General features: G+C 41.9%; 1 protein-coding gene across 1 annotated transcript in view; it reads right to left on the reverse strand.

The window, feature by feature from the left end:
* MCC (MCC regulator of WNT signaling pathway) overlaps positions 1 to 19,981 on the reverse strand; it is a 187,087-nt gene extending 167,106 nt beyond the window's left edge. Inside the window, exons 1-2 of the mRNA XM_072360527.1 lie at positions 19,824 to 19,981; positions 3,641 to 3,888 (exon numbers count right to left, since the gene is read on the reverse strand). Of these exons, the coding sequence (XP_072216628.1) occupies positions 3,641 to 3,888; positions 19,824 to 19,960 (385 nt within the window). The 5' untranslated portion in view covers positions 19,961 to 19,981. The remainder of the gene's footprint in view (positions 1 to 3,640; positions 3,889 to 19,823) is intronic.
* Positions 19,982 to 22,863: the final 2,882 nt, after the last annotated feature.

Raw genomic sequence — 22,863 nt, forward strand, 5'->3', positions numbered from 1 at the left:
GGTTTTCAAGGAATACCAGTAGCTGATGCATTAGAATCACAGAAACATTGAGGTTGAAAAAGACCTCTAACATACTATGTTGAAATAAATCCCAAGAAAAATCCTTTATAAACTACCTTTGAAAGTAATGGCTATGACAAAAGTTTTCCCTGTCCGAATAAATGCACACAAAACCTGCCAAGCTTATATATTTGAATTTCCACCTTTATAACTTCTCCTCTTTTAAACAATGTGTAGAAAGCAGTAGTAAACTGCTCAATATAATACTCTTTGATCACTAGAAGAGTGCATGCATGAGCTCTTGAAGACTTGGAAGTAAATTCAGATCATAATTCAGGCTTGATTGCAAGAATAATTTCCTGACTCTCATTACGTTCATACTCAGTGCACTATACCATATCTCAGAGATACATGACAGCAGTGTTTCCTTGACTGCTTAAAAAAGTATCTATAGAACACCTTGGATAGTGCTGCCACAATGGTTTACTTTTACAACCAATTAAAAATGTGATGCACTGCAAATCCGCATTATTGCTTTCTCACATTCTCTTTTTTGCTTACATAAGAGAACGTCTCCATACGTTCTCCAATTATTGCAAAGTCTTAAAGACTACGCAAAAGTCACTGCAGAACAAGTACAGAAACAAGTACAGAAACAGTTCCCATAGGCTTACGGGTCAGGCTTCGTCAGCACAAAGCAGGATAGAACAAGGTAAGAAATTTGGAGTTATTCAAGAATTAACTTTAAAAAACATATATGAAGAGAAATATTAATTCATTAATCAACTTTAAAATGTAGTAAATTACTTTCATACAACAAGAAGATGCTAGACAATAGGAGAAAAAGAGTAGAGATTGAACTGGATTCATTACCAAATTTAAATGTTTGTCATATGAGTTTGGGACAGCAGTTAACAAGATTTCTTTGTGGGATACATTTTGAGACTGTAATACAGACCTTCCCATGGTCAAATTCAGGCCCAATTTTATTAAAAATAATTTTATAATTATAAACCATAATTATTAAGCCGATCTATCCAAGAAACAAGGATTTAAAGCCCAAGCTGACAAGAAATGTCTAGCAGCCAAATGGTGGAGAGCAAGCACAGAAAATGGAACAGTGACAGCGCTAGAAGAACCACCAGTATAAGAAAGGAGGTGAAGATAATCAAATATATGAGCTAAGGAACATGTCTGATGCAGCTGCAGTAGGTGATTTAGGTAAGAAATCAGATGAGGTTTAACAAAAGCAAGCACAGAGTCTTGCGCCTGAGAAGGACTGTATCAGTACAGGTTGGGGGGATGACCTGCTGGAGAAGAGCTCTGCAAAAAAGGATCTGAGGGACATGGATGACAGGCTGGTGATAAGCCAGCAGTGTGGCTTGGTGGCCAAAAAGGCCAGTGGGATCCTATCCTAGGTTGCATTAAAAGGAGTGGTCAGCAGGTCAAGGGAGGTGATCTTCCCCCTCTGCTGTGCCCTGGTCAGGCCTTACCTGGAGTACTTTATCCATTCTGGAATCCCTGGTACAAAAGAGACTGCGATCTCCTGAAGGGAGTCCAGCAGAAGGCCACAGTGATAAAGGGCCTGGAGCATCTCCCCTTTGAGGAAAAGCTGAGACACCTGGACCTATTCAGCCTTGAGAAAAGAAGACTGAGAGGGCAGACAAAGGGATATGGCCAACCTCTTTTCAGTGGTCTAGGGGACAGGACAAAGGGAAATGGCCACAAATTGGAGCACAGGAAGTTCCACACCAACATGCAAAAGAACTTCTTCACAGTGAAGGTGGTCTGAGACAAGACATAAATACATGTAAAAAGAGTTACTATAAGAAAGTGCAGTGTGAACTCTTTCACAGACTAAAACTAAGAACCAACACACATAGTGCTTTACATTTTTGGAGGTTGACTAACGAAAAGGAATCACAAGTCAGTAACATGAAGATCCAGAATAAAGAGAAACAAACTGGTCAGAAAGATGTGTGAAGTATATCTGAGAATAAAAAAGAGCAAAACATATTCCTAATTTAATTTAGGACTGTGTTTAGCCAAAACATAAATATGCATACAATTATTTGCTATAACTTGAGCTCGCCATAATTTGTTTCATTTCAAACACTGTTATGGTTTGAAACACAGCACAGGTAAGTTGATTTTCAGCTTGAAGACACATGTTTATCTCATTTAAACAAGCATTCAAATTCATCAAAAATGCAAAATCAGCGAGCCGTTTTTCATCTTCACATTCTGGCACAAATTTTCCCTCTGATCTTATTTTGCAATATGTAAAATCTTTTTAGCACTTCACCCCAACTTAGTCACCTTCCTTTGGAAAAGTAAATGATGTCTCCATAATCAGCATCCATTCTTTTAAGGAAGTCCAGGAATTGGCAACAATTAATTCCCTCGGACTATACAAAATTCACAACTTTGATGACTATTTGCATGACTCTGCCCAATTTTAAAGCTTTCAAACATAAATTTTTGTGATGTACAGTACAGTGCTATTTCAGCAAACACTGAGCTGCCAGTGGCAATTGCATCGTCTTCTATTAACTTTATAAAGTCCCACTTTTTTAACAACCATCTCTGGGGTGTCATCAGCAGCTATTACCAGATATCAGGACCAACTATATCTGCCACACTTTCCAAACATTGCTTAATAAACTCACCGTCGATCAATAGTTTTGATTTTTTTGCATTCAGATTTGCTACCATGTAACCACCTTTTATAACAGAGCCCATTTGAATTTTAACTTTTTAAAAGATTTTGTTGAGATGACAGACATTTTTTTCGCTCCTCTGTTTTGTCTTTACAAAGTTTTCCTTGCTATACATCAAATTTGGTAGTATGTTTCTGAATATGATGTCTTTTCAAATTGTAATCTTTGAAAACTGACATGCTTTTCTTACAAATTAAGCATACTGCCATACTATTTATCTTGACAAAAATGTAGTAATCTGTCCATTTTTTCTTTCATACACAATTTTTCTGGGTTCAGTTTTCTATTGAGATGCTGTGAGTCAGGTTGAAATATCAGTATTGGCAATCACTGCATTTTACTCAACAAGAGGCTCAAGCACATGCTATGTGCAATACATGCGGGGTTGGAGAGTGCATGTGTGTGACAGACAGCAGAAGGAGAATCAGCACTGCCCTGCACCCTCCTCTACCCTTGGTTCCAGCCCACAGCGTGCTGATCACCCAAAACTGTTTGGTAGTCATGAGCAAAGGGTGTGAGCCCAGGGCCAGGGCAGAGCTGCCACCATGATGGCATGAGGCAGAGGGTAGCTGCAGTGCAGCTCTGTTGGGCTGCATGTGGCCGACAGGCTGCAGGTTGGATATACCTGACACAGCATTTGCAGGATAAAAATATAACCACAAATCCTGTCTTTCAAGAAATGTTGTCTTGAGTGAGTATGGTTTTTAGAAGATGACATTCTTCACACATATTTGTATACCCACCAAACAACATGGATGCATTAGTTGTAACAACATGTTAACACGTGACAAATTTATGCCAAAGCATATTCTAAAAACTCTTCAGGGAACATTCTGATGCCAAAAAGAATTAGTAGCAACAATCTCAGAGCTTATTGTCTGTTAAACAACATCAGCAGGACATTTAGATGTCATACCTACCTAAACTGTTATTGCTGCTAGTTGGCCAGGAAGCTATCCTATCTCTTAACTTTTTCTTTTTACAAGAGTCATCTGATTTCACAGAAAGCTCCACTTCCTCCTTCCTGATTTCTCGCACCAGTTGCATGCGGCACTGACTAAAATCCTGGAAGGAAATTTTTCCACTTTCATCTGCTCCCAGCTGGTGCATGATCTCAGCGACAGACTCCTCCATATTCAGCTGGCGGCACACCATCAGCAAGTCATTCCTAAGGATATTTTTAGAGGGAAAATTGGGGTAAGGGAGGGAGAAGAGTTCAAGAAAGATTGGAAAAATGGGAATGGAGAAGAAAAAACAAGAACAATTTAGTTCAGAAGGAATACTTTGTCTAATTTTGAAATGCATAAATGTACAGACACTTAAACCCAATAAGCCAACTGCTGTTTTCTATCAATCTATGACCTGAAATTGGAAAGAAACCGGAACACAGAAAGACCATGGAAAAGCAGAAAGATTTCTCCTCAAGGATTAATTTCATGCTATTTTCATCACTTTGACTACCAGAGATACAAGTGAGAGCTGAATCATTCTTTTGATCTTCACAGTAATGTGACATACTAAGAAATCAAATCATTATATTTCAGTTGCATCAATGGCAGCTTTGATTTCCATTTTATTAAGAGTAGGCCAAGGAAATCTCTTTTGCCACTAAACAGTAAGTTAAAGAGGAAAATATATTTAGGGTCAAAGAAAACATTAGAAAAGAGCATTTGGAATAACTGCTTTCAAGCCTGTCTGCAAGTATCATGACTGCAAAATCCTCTCGAGAAGTTTGCTTGGTCTAACTGTTAAATGAAATTCAAGACAGAGAGGAGGGCAGCACTACATAAAATACTCTGAGTGCAAGCGGCTAAAAGACAGCAACCAAGTCAACAGGGTAGTTACTGAAAGCATGATAAGCATGATATGCTTAACAAATGCATACAGTGTTCTTTAGGTAAATACATGTAAACATACTGGCGAGTAACAAACCATCCAGCAACACTAAGGTCAATGTTACTTTCTATTTTGTGTGAAGAATGAAAGAATCTCAAGAACATGCTCTAGGCTCAATTTGAGGCTAAACATCCTCAGCAGAACATGTTCTGTTTGTTCCCAATTATTACAATTGCATTAAGAATAAGTTTGTTGAAAGAATTCTCAGTAGCAGCAGTTGGTAAAAATCAGAGCATGACTCAGAAGTTGATGACTAACAGTGGATAAGTGGGGACTTCTTAGACAAACATCTGACATTCACTAACAATGGCCTTCAGAAAATGGAGGCTCTTTTTAGAGACTGTCCTTTTTCAAAATGTAAACCACAAAAAAGCCACTGCCATTCTTGTGCAAACAGAACTCCACAACTGTAAACCAAGATCAAATAATCTTTCTAAGCATTCCCCATTACAACTTCTCCAGCAACTGAAGGAAGAGATACATACATGTCAAACAACAACTGCATTCTAAATAAAATGTGAGTGATAATCCAGATCTCAATCAACAGCTGCCCCTCGCTATCAAAAATCTGGTGCCCCATTCTCTCCATTTTCAAAGGTTAAAAAAATTATCACCACTTTGGCAGTCTCACCCTTTGCTATTTCTTTCCTACAATTGCCTGTCACATGTCAATGCCTGTCTGTTCTACAGATAAAGCCATTTGCTGGGTAGAGCATGCTAAGAGCTTCCCCAGAACTGTAACAACAACACAACAACAAATGCTATGAACATGCATTTTAGCATATGTTGCTAGATAGGACAAGAAGTCATTATGAGAGAATTAAATTATATGCATCAGCCATAAGTGACTGACATTTGTATTTAAAATTTTGGTTGGAGTTTTGTTCTTGGCGTTTAACCTGGACAGTGAATAAATAAGTAAATAAATAAAACCTACCATGGCTCTGTACCCTTATTTTAGAAGTTAGGATAATAATACAAACCATGTGAGAAGGATGCTGCAAAGAAAATTAAAGATGACAAAACATTCAAATTTTCACAGGGAATACAGCTAAGCTATGTCTATATTAAAAATATAACCAAAGCTAGTCTGAATTTAGATGCCAACAGCTAAACCTGAAATCAACCCCCAAATTTAATAACAGTAGCAATGTGGTGGCATTGACATCAACTGTTTTAGGCATCACTTCAATTATAGCAACAAATCTATGAAAAGCCATTTACAAAGGAACTTTCTAAGCACTTCAAACTATAAGTTCTCTTAGACCAGAGAAGGTGTTGCGCTGCACACATGCTGCATGGAGTTCAAGGACTGTTTGGACAATGCTCTCAGAGACAGGGCTTGAATTTTGAGTGGTCCTGTGTGGAGCCAGGAGCTGGATTCGATGGCCCTTATGGGTCCACTCCAAATTGTATTATTCTGACTCTACATTTTCAGCTACTAAAAAGGTTTTACGGTAATTTTGCAAAGAAACACTTTATCTTTGGTAGTGCAACCTGCAGTTGTGCAAGTCACTTTGAAGAACAGAAGTCAAAATTAAAGATTAGCTCCCCAGGGGAACACACAGTTAAAAAAACAACAAACATTAGAAAATCTGCTCCATGCAGTAATGTTATGAGCTGCTTCTGAACATGTTCACACATTCTGTAGACAGACAGATCAATTTGAAGTATTAATTTTGAAAAGACTGATTTGGAAATGTTGCTCCAATGGAGCATTCAGTAACATATTTGGGAAGTGAAGCAACAAGAAATTGTCAGCATAAAAAAAAATCTACTACCTAATTAACTGTTAGGTTCCTTTAAAACCAACACCTGAGGTACCATCTCCTCTTGAATAAAGAACTGAAGTTTCTGCATGTCTAATCAATGCAGTGAACTGTTCTGGTCTCTACCTGATCAATCAACCTGAGAGATGATGACATGCAAAACCAGACACACACTAGGAGTGCATACTCAAAAAAACAAACAACCTACACGTACTAAAATGAGAAGAAAAGTGTAAAGCAGAAGTCCTTTCTTTCAACAGCATGATATCAGTAATTCAGATTTAACCAAGCTTACTCACTGTCTTATCATCTAGATCATTAATTGTTAACAGCATGATATGCTGTAGGCCATCCTTCCAATTTCCATTTTGATAAGATCTTCTATGTGTAAAATACACTATTGGCATCTGATTGCTCTGGATCTGTTAGGAGAGTCATAAAACACCAAAAGCTTTAACAAATATAAGATAGAAGGTACCTACTGTTGGACGCCTTCTATTGAAGGATACTCTGATATCCTTTCATTGTTAATTGCTCCTAATAGATTTTCATAAAGCTCAAATGGGTTTTTAACGAACCTATACTCAGCCAGTTATAGCCTGTATTCAGACTGACCCTTATTTCAACATAATTTTAAAGACAAAAGTATATTTTATCTTTGCCAAATTTCTGTTACTTTTATCTTCTGGAAGATCTCAGGAACTGGTGCATAGTAAGGCTGCTGGCAGTCTCCCCAGAGAATCCAAACTTCACTGAGCTTGACTGAATCAAACACACACAACCAACCACCAAACCTCTAAACACGCCCTCTGCACCACAGGCCTTCCCAGAAAGTATAAGCCAAAGGGAGAAATGCTATAATTTGGCTGATAGAGGACACCTGCCCCCACTATTCCACCAGACAGGTTAACAGTCACTACTATCTCCTGCATCTACACAATGCAGGGAAGCAAAATACTAGAAACATCCAATAAAAAGGGGCACAATGGGATTATCTAGTAGCGTCTTGGCGTAGGCATCACCAAGAACATGAATACAACTGGCTTAGCTCTTAGTTCAGCAACACTCTGTTGAGGTACATGGGGGTCAACTAATGTGGGAGAGCCATTGACATACCTGTGCCCCTACACCTAAGCTTCCTTCTCAAGTTCCTATTCCAGAAATCACATAGATCGAATCTGTCCAAACTTATCTAGAGGCATGACTGACAGCCAGCTATTCTTCGTGCACTGCCATGAGGGGCCTGGCTAAACCTTCAATCATCCATTCAGTGACCAGTGAGAGAACTGCCTGAGGAGAGTAATCCCTAATTGGTCTTCTCATCCTCAGAGTGGAAAACCCCAACATGAGGTCCCAAGCACCTCACAGGCCCTCTTGTGGACCCCCTCCGCTGTCCCTGTACAGCTGCCCAGAGGACAGCAGGCCCTCTGATTTCCACTCATCCTTAAAGTATCAGGGCAGAACAGCCCTAACTCAAGGCCAACCCATAAGCTCCCATGGAACCTCCATTTCTGGGCAGTTCTTCTTTTGACAGTCAAGGCTTCTCTGAACCCATCCTTCCTGTCCCGCTCCCTGGGGGAGAGGGACAGGTTGAAGAAGTGACAGAGGCAACTATTCCTGTGGAGAAGCAGACTTTCCTTCAGATAGGAAGAAGTGCTAACTTCAGCAAGAAGATCCAGTCCAGATGCTTCATTTGGACGTTTTTCCCCCCACTATTAGATAATCAACAATTTAAAACAACAGTACAAAGTAATAAAAAAAATAATAAGAACTGCAACAAGATAAATGAGTTCGTTTGTTTTTTTTTTAAACAGAAAAGCAATAATTATCTTTTTTTTTTTTTTTTTTTTTTTTTTGGAACTTGTTTACATGTAGACTCCCACATCAGTCTGTCTCGCCCATAAAGAAACGTATCCCAGAGCAGGACAAACTGCCTGATTTAGTTTTAGTTTTCTCTTGAGATACTGCCATTTGCCAGCAGTGGTTCCACAAGTTTCATTGTTCTGTAGCAGTTCTGGTCCAAGTTCTGCTTAGGGTTTGTAGCTGCTTAATTTTATAGACGGCACCTTGTGTGCTGTTATGCTCCCTTTTCTGAGGGTGACCGGGTGCCTGGGTCCTTCAAGGCCAGTACAGCAGAAGTCAGCCCAGCACCCAGGAACTTAGAAGCTGACAGGGAGGGAGAGAAGAATCTGCCAACAGTGTAAGACCTTCTAATCCTGATAAGGGGAAAGAGGACTGATAAACAACAAACTCGATGAAAGAAAATGGCCATTGGCCTTATGAAAAGGCATTTAGTTATCTTAAAGATGTTACTGAGGATCAGGAGCAGGGGATATAAGTCATAAGTATGTTAGTAAAGTTGTAATATTTCAGAACAGCCATTACGAAACACATGGAAAAAAATCCAGTTGCACAGATTTATTTTTTTTCTCACCAAGAGGGAAATTACTGACTTTGAAGAAAGGTTAAATTCAGTTATGTAAATAACTCCCATAAAATAGTATTAGCTAACAAACCCACTAAAAATGAATGAGGATTAGAAGTAGCTTCCACACTTCTGAGTTAACCTGGAATTAGTGTTCAATGACATCAAAAAGTTTGACAAAATGGAGCATACTGCTCAGTTTTTCCATAATATGGTCTACCTGGACACTTAGCTTCAAAGAAGAGTACAATAAAACCACATAGCAGTATGCCTGAGATTTATACTTCAGCCATTTTTCCTAAGTTACTAATTCCAGTAGAAAGAAAAATAGAATAAGCTGTATAAATGTCATGGTTTTATGATTTTTGTTATCAGTATTCTACAATACACCATCATGTAAAGCACTGGGAGTTAAACAGTTAGAAGAGTTAATGCTCCTGTTCCATGGACTGCTGAATTTCCAGGCACCAGTTCCTCAGAAGCACTACATACACCCAAGGACTTTGTGTTTTCTGTTGTCAGTTCAGAGGGAAAGATATTACTGTTCACAGCTCTTTTTTTTTTGCTGCTTGTCTTGGCAGTGTGTGCTCCCTGAGCATCTCGCCTTCAGCTTTAGAGTAAGGCTTTCAGTAGTGGACACTCTCATTTTATTTATTAGACCCAATTCCAAATATATTGTATTATATTTTGTTATCTTACATTATGATACCATATTTAGTAAATTAATCTTCCTCCTCAGATCGTTGCTGCTGTTCTGTTTTTAGACCGAACTCCCATCTCCCTACCATTCCCCCTTTCCTCTTTCCCCTTTCTCGAGGCATGGATCCATGGATCCCTCTGCCCCTCTAGTCACAGAACTGGTACAAACCAGCCTGTAAATTGCTGACATTCTACCCTTCTGCTCCTGCCCCCCCACCCCCTTTTCTTTTGTTGGGCCAGCCGGCCTGTGGGCGGCTGTCTCTCTGTCATGGATACAGACAGATCTAGAGATAACTCAGTGACTGTAAAACATACCGGCTAACTCTACTGCCTTTAAAACTTAAGTAGTTCCACCTAAATTGTCTGATTATATCCCTTCCTAGATTTTGGTGTTCACGAAAGAACTGGACAGCTAATGAATGGTACAACATGAAAGGTCTCAGAAAACAGAATTTTGAACATATTTCTCTGACTGTTTCTTAATTGTAACAAATACAGACTTTGAAATGTTTAAGTCTTTAGCAAATGTTAATTTTGGCATGCTTGCTATGCACAATATTTAACAGAGGGATCATTTTTCTTCAGCTGAAATTAAGCACAGAGAGTGTTTCTCTCATTTTTTGTGTATACCCATACATTAGCTTTTTCCCATAACTTAGTCCATTTTTTTTTCCAGTTCTGATGCTCTGGAATGATCCCAGGAGGATAAATAATAAAAACCCATAAAATTCCATCTAACTGCAGAACCACTAATTAAGTAAACTCCAGGAGAAAACAGAGCACAACCATGTAAAAAACAGCACAGTGCTTCAAACACATGCTTATTTGATGTAATAGTATTACGCTGTATCTGTATAAAAGCACTCCTCCCATTACAAGCTTCACAGTCCCTCTGGCAGCTTCTTAGTGGAGACGGATGAAAAGTAAAATTAAGTTTAGAAACATATCATGAGAGCTAGAACTGTTTTCAAGACACAGTGAAAACCTGGGGTTAGGACAAAGTCAGTTTCAAGAAAGCTCGGACAATCTCTGTGGGAATTCCTAAAACAGAGCTGTGTTGAGCTTTCAGGTGGTTAAGAAAAACACAGAGAAACAGTCCAGATCTCAAGTAAGACCCTAGTACTTTTTTTTTTTTTTTAAACTTTTCCAACTATGTGACAATAAGAATGGCCCAGCAATGTGCAGAAGAAAGGATGCAAGGATTAATAAAGGCCTTAAAACCACTTAACAAAGGTGGTATTTTGATGACTGTTCTAAATGATGTTTCCTTGCTAAACGGCTCCACTAAAACTGTACAATGCTGAAACCAAGCTGCTTTTGCAGTTAGTATCTGTAAAACTAGCAGAATAACATTACTCTTCTACCATTGGTTCATCAAAGCCAGCTCACTTCTTTTCTGTTACATGGATAACCTTCTTAAAACTTCTTCACTGTAGCAAACACAGCTGTATTGTTCCTATGTCTGCTCACAGCTGATAGCTAACAGCCTCTACTTACACTTTGTTCCTGATGCTGCTTTACAAATAGCAGAGAATAGCCTGAAGGGACAAGAAAGCACCTACACTTAAAGCAGTAACTCATGACTAAGCTAACTTCACTGAATAAATCCGTATGGACCCATAAAGAAAAAAATAATAATAATAAAAAAATCTTACATGTTAAAAAAAACATATTTTACCAGCATATGGCTGAAGAACTGCATTTAAAATAGTATAATCTCAACACCAAAAGAAGCTGATAAACTCTTTGACAAATCTGCCTTGTATACATGTACACTTACAGAGTTCAGTAGTTTTATAGAGCAATTGACCTCCAACAGATTACTTGTGAAGTAAATAACAGAAGACCTCTTCAGACCTATTTTTTATCGAAGTCTGTATATTAGGGCTTATTTCAGAAGAGGCTTCACCTCAATATTACACTCCACGTCCTCATTATTATAACCATACAAGCACCTCTGCTCAGCTTTCCTCCAGAACATTCTGAAACTATGTGTGAAAGGAATATAGTTTAGTCACATTATCTCAAGTTAAAGAAAGAAAATATAGCAATAGCAGGAGCCAAGCCTGTTTGGTTTCTTTGCAGTATCGTTTCTTGCGGCTACCTTTGTAAAAAGCTGTTTTGGTAAGCACAGCCTTTGAGAAAGAAGGCCTTTTTCTACTGTCAACAGAATTTTTTGCTTGACAGCTCTCATAAACACTGGTAATATTTAATAGCAACATCCAGAAGTACACGGGAGGACTCTAAGAACTTTCCGCCCATGCAGAAGTTTTGAGAGCCTCAGTGTAAGAAGGTGATAAACTGATCAAAGAGCAACCAGAGGAGGGCTCTAGAGATGGTGAGAAGTCTGGAGGGGAAGACCTATGAGGAGCGTCTGTGATCCCTTGGGTTTGTCCAACTCAGAGCAGAGGAAGCTGAGGGGAGGCCTCACAGCAGCTGCAGCTCTTCACAGGGAGTGAAAAGGCAGCGACAAGACCCAAGGAAACAGAACTGAGCTGCATCAGGGGAGGGCCAGGTGGGGGCTGTTAGGGAAGGGTTCTTCACCAGAGGGCACTGGGCACGCAATAGGCTGCCCGGAGCAATGGGCATGGCCCTTAGCTGCCAGAAATCAGGAAGAAATTTGTAGTAACCCAAACAGAGGGCCTGCTAGAGATGTTACTGTCTGGGTTTCAGACTGCAGGAGTGCTCCAGCTGGCTGCTGCCAGGGGAAAGCAATGAGAATTCCACCTGTGTGAGGCGGCAGCAGGTGGATGATCTGCTTAGCAGGGTAGCAGAGCTGAAAGAGGAGGTTATAAAACTGAGGGCCATCAGGAACTGTGAGTGAGAGATCAACTGGTGGAGTAGCTCCCTGGTGTACCAGAGGGAAGGACACCAGGGAGGTGCCCTACAATCGGTGGTAGACCTTCTGGCCTGTACCCGTCAGGCAGAGGGGGTGGACCAGAGTGATGGGGAGGGTTGGGAGAGGAACCCTGCTCAATAGTGCGTGCAACCCTTCCCCCTGCCACCTACCTTGCATCACCAGGTCCCTTCAAGCAATTGGTCTGCAGCAATGGACATTGAAGGAGAGGTGAGGAGGCATGGGAAGGCTCCTCTAAGAGATTACCAAGGGTGAGACAGTCTGCTCCGCATGTTGAGACCACCTCTGCCAGGAAAGAAAGAAGGGTGGTTGTGGTGGGCAACTCCCTTCTCAGAGGAACAGGCAGCCACATTTGCAGACAGGACTCGAGCTGTAGGAAAGCGTGCTGCCTTCCTGGGGCCCAGGTCAGGGACATCATCAGGAAACTCCAGAAGCTGGTTCACTCCACTGATTACTTCCCATTACTAACAGTTCAGGTAAGCAGTGATGAAATCAGCCAGAGAAGCCTGCAAACTATGAAAAGAGATTTCAGAGGCTTAGGGCAAATAGTTCAAGGAGCGGGAGTGCAAGTGGTATTTTGTTCTATACCTTCAGGTGCTGTGAATCACACAGAATGGGCTGGGAAAACAGAGGTAATGAATAATTGGCTCAGAGGCTAGTCTTGAGGCAGGAACACTGGGTTTTTTGAACATGGGGCAGTCGGCCCTGTTGTCCATGGATGAAACTCACCTGCCTCAAAAGGGAAAATGAATCTGAGATCTGGAGCTAGCAGGGCTTATCGAAAGAGCTTTAAATTAGCAATCATGGGGGAAAGGGAGAAAACAGCTGCACTGTTTTCCCTACTCACTGAACATAGTTTAGCCAATGTATCAAAATGCAGAAACGCTGTTTGCCATCACTTGAGCTTGCACTGCGCTGTGCCTCGTGCCTGGGATGATACCATAACAGTGACAGTCGCACAGCTGGGACAGCACCGTGATGGCACAGCACTATCAGGTGTGGACCATGGTGTGAGTTAGGTTGGGCTGTGGGCCGCAGGTTGGACGTGTCTGTTCTATGGAGGAATTAAGATCCCTCAGATGTCTGCCTATGTGACCTACTGGAGGGAACCTTCTTTAGCAGGGGAGCTGGACTTGGTGATAACTTGAGGTCCCTTCCAACCCTGCAGTTCTCTGATTCTGTGATTCCATGGCTATAAGTAGCCAGCTCATTTAAGTATACGCAAAAAAAAAAAAAAAAAAGAAAAGAAAAAAGAAAAAAGAAAAAAGAAAAAAGAAAAAAAAAAAGGGCCAGCTTGAATTTCCTGCAACAGCATATTTTGAGTCTCACATACATCGAACAACCAACACCACAGAAACATAAACACTAAATCTGCCTGACATAAATAACCAAAGTTAACTTTCCACCTCTCATTTAGTCATTCTTTTTCTGCTTCAGTAGATACTTCATTAAGTATAGTAGTTACAGCACATTATCAAAAGCAGCTACCTAAAAAAGAGAACTTTCTTTGTAATTTCTCTTGCAGAGAGTGACAGGCAGAACTGAAGCATAATTTTGTTTCATTAAAAACAGACTAAAGGAAGCATTTTGCCCTCTTCAAAATACATTCTTTCCCAATTGCATGTGGCTACCAGAATGAGAAACAGTGAAAGGGGTAACTAAACAACAGAGAGCAAAAAATGTGGGAATGCCCCATCTATTGAAGCCCATTAAAAAGGGAAGTATCAACATCTTATTTGCTCAAAAAATTATGAGTTCCCAAAGACATGTGCCACTAACACCATTCACACAACAGATGAAGTCTAACAAGCCCCTAACTGCTTCTGAGAAATGTTGTCAAAGGATGCACTCCTTCAGCATGTGCTTTTAAAGAGCTGCACAAGCTCAAATCGACAGGTTTGTCGTTATTTAAACATCTCACTTTGTTTTTACTACAGATTTTCATAGAATCACAGAATCACCAAGGTTGGAAAAGACCTAAAATATCATCCAGTCCAACTGTCCACCTATTACCAACAGCTCCCACTAAACCATGATCCTCAAAACAACTTGCCTGGACGCCTTCCTGTGCGATGTGGCGTAGGGAACCTGCTTTGGCAGGGGGGTTGGACTTGATGATCTCTAGAATCCCCTTCCAACCCCTACAATTCTGTGATTCTGTGATCCAGTCATTCCTTGAACACCCTCAGGGTCGTTGACTCCACCACCTCCCTGGGCAGTCCATTCCAGTGCCTGACCACCCTTTCTGAGAAGTAGTACTTCCTAATGTCCAGCCTGAATCTCCCCTGCCGCAGCATGAAACCATTCCCTCTGGTCCTATCACTAATGACATGAGGGAAGAGGCCGACCCCAGCTCACTACAACCTCCCTTCAGGAAGTTATAGAGAGCAATGAGGTCTCCCCTGAGCCTCCTCTTCTCCAGGCTAAACACTCCCAGCTCCTTCAGCCTCTCCTCATATGGCCTGTGCTCCAGACCCCTCACCAGCTTTGAACCCTCACCAAACCCTCACCACCTCCTTTGAACACATCCCAGGGCCTCAATGTCTTTCTTGCAGTAAGGGACTCAAAACTGGACACAGAACTCGAGGTGCAGCCTCACCAGTGCTGAGTACAGGGGAACAATCTTTTCAGTCAGGTACTAAGTACAAAGTAAAAAATCAACAATCTATACAAAAGAAAGTATTGCCAAACAGACTCTACAAGCAGAATTCCATACATTATTCTTAAAATAATGATCAAATTTATCCTTTTGAATTAAACACCAGCTTTGCCATTCTTCTGCAAACTCCAAAGTCACCGCGTTTTAAATTTTAAATCAGAAAACCGGCGTTTATTTGTAACTTATTTATGAAACTAATTTTATTTTATTCACCCAGTATCTTAGCAGCTCATAGCTTCATTTGTTCAACAAAAGTAATGCCGGCACACTCCAAATTACCTTATCTTAGACCACACAGCGTTGCAATAAAATAATCTAGGAACCCATTTAGTGACTTCTGCAGTAAAGGTCAAATTCATCGTATGTATAAAAGGAGCACTGGTACCATCAACATATAACAAAGGCGTTTAAGTTTCTGAAGAAGATATTTATCTAGTTCAATACCTGTAAAAAATCATGTTTTCATTTTATTTCACTTTCCTCACTGACAACCATAAAGGCTACAATATTAATCTTAAAGACAAAGCAAAAATTACTAATGTATTTTTTAAAGGCAGCACACATTCTATTCTATTCTGCATCTTTCCCAATGCACCAAGCCTCTGGAGCTGAATACAATTTCAAAGATAGTAGCAGATTCTGAAGCTTATCAAACAGAACAAAAGCTAGGCAAATGAATACAATTAGAGGTTTTTTCAGTTAACAGCTTTTTGTTAACAACAGACCATAGCACAATCCAACTATAGCTGCAAACTTTTGCTCTGTGAACTTCAAGGCAGCTTTCTGCTCCCAGTGAGGCTGACCCAACTAATACTAGATGTTCAAAATCCTATCTCAATCATGAACTGCTTTGCGCATTTTTATCTATAAAATTGTTGAAGTATCAAAAAGATGACAAACACTTGAAAGATGCCAATAAATAAATAAATAAATGACTACATGTCCCATAAAGAGGAAAATAACATTTCACTGCCAACTAACAAGTCAGAGCTCTTGAGTTTTCCTAATACCCTTTTGTACTGGATGTTGCAGAACTTCAACACGCGTGCATCAAAAGCAATGCAGAGACTGACAGAGGCACCTTGTGCCCAGTCATTCAGATTCTTCTTCCATACAACCATCAACGAACAGTCTTCACAAGTACACTCATCATCCTAACAGTCAGGGAAAAAGAACCAGCACATTAGGTGAGAGCTGTAAAATTAGAGTCATAGGACATGCTCCTCCCCTCCATCTGTGCCTTTATTTCCCTATTTTTTAAAAAAAAGGTTTACAGTTTGATGCACAACAAAGCATTTACACAGCTGAGTCACATGTAACTTAATTAGGAATGCAAATAGCTCTTTTCCTCATGCAGTATGAACTAAGTAAACATGGGTACAAAATGTCTGCCTTTGCTTCAAGAAGAAAAATCTTTTCCCTAACAACTCGGGAACAGGAAAGGAAGATACCTTGCAAACAAACTACTATACGCATTAGGCAAACAAATGGCTGCAAAAGCTTCAGCCCTGTAAGCAAACCTGAAGTGATACCAGATTTAAAAGATACGACAACTTATGACACATAACAGCTGCAGAACTACATATTTAAACCCTTCCGTACTGAAAATCAAGTTCTGAAGAGGCTCAAACTAGTAAGAGGCTATAAATCTACTGTATGCTATGATGAAGCAAACAATTTTACAGTGTTTTTCATCTCCTTCAACAGATGCCCAGGCATTTACTGCAACGTTTAACCTGCTGTAAAGGGCACGACTAGCGTGCAGAAGTCAGCCTACCATCTCTGCTGTGGCTACAAGGAAAGCAATGAAGATATTGCTGCCTTTAAAGACTGAAAACACTACAGCTTCCACCAGTAAAGAAAATTCCATGGAAGAAAGAAATTAAATTTAATGCAATAATAATAATAATAATAATAATTACTGTCTTCAATTCACTACTTTAAAAAAGATATAACTACCAAACACTAAGACTGCAAACCATGACAAAAAATATACTCTTCACAGTGATACAGTGTGCCAGTGAATCAGAAGGAACTGTCTGCAAGATTTGGTGGCACATACTACAAACATACCCTGAAAACCATTGAGCAAGTCTGCTTGTGCATAGCCATTGTCATAGGTCACAAGAGGAACAGATAGACTACATAAAGCAAGGAGTACATTGCACTTATGCAGGCTAATGAAGTCCAGAAGAGATATATCCTGGGCTACATTAAAAGAGGAGTGTTCAGCAGGGAGAGGGAAGTGATCATCCTCCTCTACTCAGCTGCTGTGAGGCTCCATCTGGAGTACTGTGTCCAGGCCTAGGGCCTTCAGCACAAGAGAGATGCAGAGCTCTTGGAATGGGTCCAGAGGAGGGCCACTAAGATGATCAGAGGGCTGGAGCACCTCTCCTGTGAGGAAAGGTTGAGGGAACTGGGATTCTTTAGCTTGGAGAAGAGAAGGATCGGGGGAGACCTCACTGGGGCCATCCAATACTTGAAGGGCGCATATACACAGGAGAGGGAACAACTGTTTATGAAGGTAGACAATGATAGGACAAGGGGGAAAACTGAGACAGAGGAGTTTGGGTTAGATATTAGGAGGAAGTTTTTCATGCAGAAGGTGGTGATGCATTGGAACAGGTTGCCCAAGGAGGTTGCCCCATCCCTGGAGGCATTCAAGGCCAAGCATTCTGATCATGATGATGACAATTTCATGTTGAAGGCACTAATCCCTTATGAAACAAGATGCTAATAAGTCTCAACAACAGACCTACCATATCCAGAGGGGTTTTCTACTATTGCTATCTTCTGGGTTGTATTTCTGTTTGCTACTGAAATCCCCTTCAGACATGTTCCCAGAGTTCTTAATGCTCTCAACAGTGCAGATCAACCAACACTCAGAAACACTCACTCTGAAATACAAATAATACTAACTTGGAATGAAAGTTTAAGGAAAAGTTCATCAGAAATCTGAACGGTTTGTGTCATGGCAGCACCTCTCAGCTGTCCATATGGAGCACAGTGACAAAGGTCTCACAGTTAGTGCTTTAAAAGACAAATATACAGAACTCAATAGAGTTTACATTATGGAAAAGCATCAAATTGCAGATCAGAGAACGTGCTGAGAGGAGGCAGCACATGCTTTAAGTGAACATACAAAGTTTTCTGACATCAGAATAACTTCCATGAGGACAGTAAACAAATGTGAAGAGAAGTGATCCTAACATAATGGTTGGAAGGCATACATTTTCTTAGTTTACATTTCAGAACCACAACTGTCAAAATAATTACTAGATTTGGGGGGGGAGAGAGGAGGGAGGGGGAAAAAGTGTTTAGGGAGCTGTTTAGATAAAAGATATCACGACCCTTAGGTTTTACTTTTGAAGTGACTGCCAGCTGTTAAGAGATTTTCAGCAACTTTCTGGTTCCAAAGAGACAAGAGAGGGGACTGAAGTTTACTTAGCCTTTCCGTAGGGTCATACTCTCAGGTTTCAGGTTAGATGACAAACTCTAAAATTCCCTCACTCTGACTCAGCTCTCTGGAGATGCTCACTCACTGCAACCAGCAAAGGATTCAATTTTCGTCACCTCTTACGTTTGGAAACCCTAATGTTTTCAAAATCATTGTGCAAGAGTCCCCAGCAGGACCTTCCAGTATCTGAAGGGAGCTTGTAAACAGATAGGGGATAGCCTTTTTTACAGTCTGGTAGTGACAGAACACGAGCAGAGGGGAATGGCTTCAAACTGAAAGAGGGAAGATTTAAGCTAGATGTTAGGAGGTAATTCTTTACTCAGAGGGAGGTGAAGCACAGGCTGTGCAGCGAAACTGTAGATGCCTCACCCCTGTAGGTGTTCAAGGCCAGCCTGGATGGGGACCTGGGCAGCCTGATCTGGTGAGTGCAGACTCTGCCCATGTGGGCTTTCAGGTTCCTTCCAATACAAACCAGTCTATGATTCTACAGTTTCAGTTCTGGAACAGCAGGCTAGTTCCAGAAGTACCCTTACAATGTGCCCAACATTAATCAAGAGATGCTGCCAATAATCCCATACATTTGAAAATTTGGCTTATACACAGCCATCTACTACAAATGCATGAACTCACCACTGCTCGAAGAAATTTATCAGCTCAGGTAACAGTTCTGAAACTAACATGGGGCAAGTACAGTAATGTACATGAAGCTGCAACGCAAGGATGCTGCTAAAAACATGGGGAAATGAGATATTCTGGAAAAGCTGTACAAATTTTACCTTATATCATGACATGTAGGGCTCTACCGCCACAGTACGTTACAGTGATGAACCCTACCGACCTTCTCACACTGACACCTGCGGGCTCACCTGAGGGAGCATCCGCAAAGGACGTCTTTCTACCGAGCACTCAACAGAACTGCCACATCTTCCTTCACGACTATTCACAGCTTTATCTTTACCCACGAAAATCACCTGCCCGCTGATGGCTGGGGCGCCCAAGTTTCGCAGCCCCAACCTCCGCACCCGCCGATGTGTCGCTTCCGCGGTCCCCGAGCAGAGCAGCTCTCACGGGCGAAAGCCGCGTCCCGGCTCAGGAGCCCGCAGCCACCTGGGGGCAGCGGAGCTGCGGGGAACGCCCGCCCCGCTCGCCCACCACCCTCGGGGAGGCAGTGGCCGTCGCGAGCTGCCGGCAGGGAGGAGGGGGCGGTCGGTCTGCGCGCCGGCGGAGGGTCCGGCCTGGCGGCAGGCACGCTTGCCCAGCCGCCTCCCACCGCTCATATCCGAGCGGCAAACTTGCAAGAAGTTGAGACGGCACTTCGCGAGGGCGGCTCCGCGCCGCTACCTGCTGATGAAGCCGTCTCCGTCGCCGTCGCAGGTCTGGAAAAGGCGCCTCATCCTCTCCTCCTCGCCAGTGCTGGAGGTATCGCTGCTGCTGCTCCCGGCGCTGCTCACCTCTGCTGCGGCAGCTGCCGCCATCATGCGCCCGGCTCCGGAGAAGGAATCAACACGACCTCCTCAACCGCCAGGGATTCCCGGTCCTGCCGCGCCTGCCAAGTGCGAGCGGCAGCACAAAGCCAGCGCGAGGGCGGGGAGCCCCGGGGCACGGCCCCGCTGCACGCCTACCCACCGCGCGCCCCCGGCGCTGCGTGCTCCTACGGAACCAGGGCGCGTGCCCGAGGGGGGCAGGAGCGACGCGGCCTCGCCGAAGCACCGCCCCCGGTCCGGCCGGCACCCAGCGGGAGCTCTGGGGAGGGTGTACAAGTGCCTTTCGCTTCTGTGTCCTGTTGGGAGAGTCCTGCCGTTCTGCCCTCCTCCCGCCGGCCTCTGCCCTGCTACCAAAAATCGTGGTGGTCTGTGAGCAAGTGGGCGGCATTGAGAAAGTGAATGTTTGCCCTCTTTATTAGGGTTACACTCTGCCCTAGGGTCCAACAACAAGTGCTGGGAAAACCTTGACCAAACTGGTACTCGGGGATCATGTAATTTTATAGAGTGACAGTATATCTCAAGCTGTATCCCAGGGATCACTAAGTTCAACACCTAGCTCCACACAGCACCATCCTATAATGTTCAGACACTGTTTGGAATCACAGCTTTGATGCTTCCAGAACTCCAGCACTTAGGGCTATGCCCACCACATGCTATTGAAGAACCCTTCCCGAACAACCTCCACCTGACACTCCCCTGACACAGCTACCCGTTCCATTTGCTTGGCTCCTGTTGCTGTCCCTCTGCTCCCTGTGAGGAGCTGCATGCTGAGCAAGCCCAGAGACCTCAGCTGCTCCTCACACATGTTGCTGTGCAGACCCTTCCCCAAATTCATAGCCCTTCTTTGAACACTGTCTAATAGCTTTACGTCTTTACTGCACTGTGGCTCACAAACCTCTTGCACTGCACAGCAAGAAAGATGTCGAGATTCTGGAACGTGCCTAGAGATGGGCAGTAAGGCTGGTGGGGGGTCTGGAGCACAGGGGAGCAGCATACTACAACAGAACACGGTGTTTTCAGCACCACTGTGTTTGTGCATTGTTTTGTTTGGTGCGCTGGTGAACAAGTGGGAGCATTCTGGCTCTTTTTGGCACGGCTGATTCCACTCTTCCACTTCAGTATCTTTGGCACTCTTTCTGGTGTCTAATTATGTTTTATTCAGTTTTGTTTGTTTGTTTGTTTGTTTTTTGTTTGTTTGTTTGTTTCCCTTACTCATGTGAAAAGAACTGCTGCATCAACATAACATATGAGGGTAATGTTATCTTTTATCCCTCCTGGAAACAGATATTTTGAAGCAGTCTGGAACATTTCCCAGTAGCGTTACATCTCTCACTTTGTTATCCTGTGATTAATAAGGTCAGCTAAGCCGCCTCCTATCCTATTTTTGCGTATGTGAAGAACAATTCTTGTTACGAAGGGCATGCTTTTCTTTCATACTTTCAGACACTGTTCTGCAGTCTTTGAAGACACCCCTTTCTTCTACAAAATATTGACAGTGGCTTGCAAATATGGAAAGCCAGCAAAGTTGTCAAACTCCTCTTTGTACACAGTTCCTTTCAAGTATGACGACTTAGGGCAGTAGTCCTGTTGTTACTATGTTGGACCTTAAGTAAATAATTGCAAGTCAAAGAGTGTTGTTTTATTAGCTAAAACTACTTTTCAAGTACAAGATGGAATGCACTCACTATCACATTCTCTCATTTTCTGTGATTTTCCAGTTTCTGTTCGTGTGGCCCTTACTGAATGACGAGAGCACCAAGATACCCAAATAAGCTTCTGTCCAATACATTTCCGTACTCCTCCAGGGGAATGAAAGAAAGGAATATTGCAAGTATCCTTTTCCTTTTAGCTGTGAGGATGTACTTGGTAATTAGCCCCTGGACAGCAGAATTCTGCCCTACCTTCAACTAACAAATGACAGCGGGGAAAGGAGGACAAACAGCTTTATAATTTCTTGTGGGTACTTTTACTATTATCATTTAATTATTAGTCTGTGGCAATACTTCAGGCCACATTTATAAACTCAGAACTTTTAAGAATTACCATTTTATTTGTTATTCAGACAAGCATAGAATGATGACAGAAAAATGAAAATATAGCAGGGAGTGCCATGCAGTAGTGCCAGGTCTGGCACACTGGCAAAGTAAAAACAAGACAGCATATACTGCTAAATACTTAAAATGCTTCTGAGGAGATCAATACAAGAAGGCATAGTTGTGTTTGAGCATGCAGATAGATGTTAGCATAATGCTCTGCTGCCTCAATGTTCCCATTAAAAACAAACAAACAACACAGAATGAATAAATAATTCGGATTTTTCACGTATGGTTACAGAAGGAAATAATGCTTATTTGAGGAATATTTGCTTTGTCTAAGCATTTGCCAGAAGTTATTTCTGAAGCTAACTGTGAAAGAGGATGTTAAAAAGTCTTACAAGTTAATGATTTTACTAAAAGAATCCGCAGCTAGTAGTTTGCTTTTTAATACAAAGAAAACATATAAATGACCATGTTTAAGAACGGAGACAGAGTCAAATTTTAAAAAGTTTTGCACCCACATTTAATATTGGCCTAAGCTTGAGCTGGAACACCAAACTGGGTGAAAAGCTACCCGAATGCAGCTGGGCATTTCCTTTGCTTCCAGGCACACACCTTTCTGTAAAGAGCCTTTCTCACAAGCCCAAGAGGAGAAAACATAATGGAAAAGTGGTCCAATGTCTTGGATCACATTACTCAGTAATATTCACCGAGAACCAAGTATGACAAAATGACAGATTACTTCTAAAGCGAAGAGAGACTGTCAAAACTCGACTTTCCAGCTATGTCTCCTTGCCTACACAAAGATAAACTACAGAGATGAAAACAATATCTATGTGGCACTGGGCTCTTTCACTTGTA

This window comes from Excalfactoria chinensis, chromosome Z, assembly GCF_039878825.1.
Source record: "Excalfactoria chinensis isolate bCotChi1 chromosome Z, bCotChi1.hap2, whole genome shotgun sequence".
Taxonomy (NCBI): Eukaryota; Metazoa; Chordata; class Aves; order Galliformes; family Phasianidae; genus Excalfactoria; species Excalfactoria chinensis.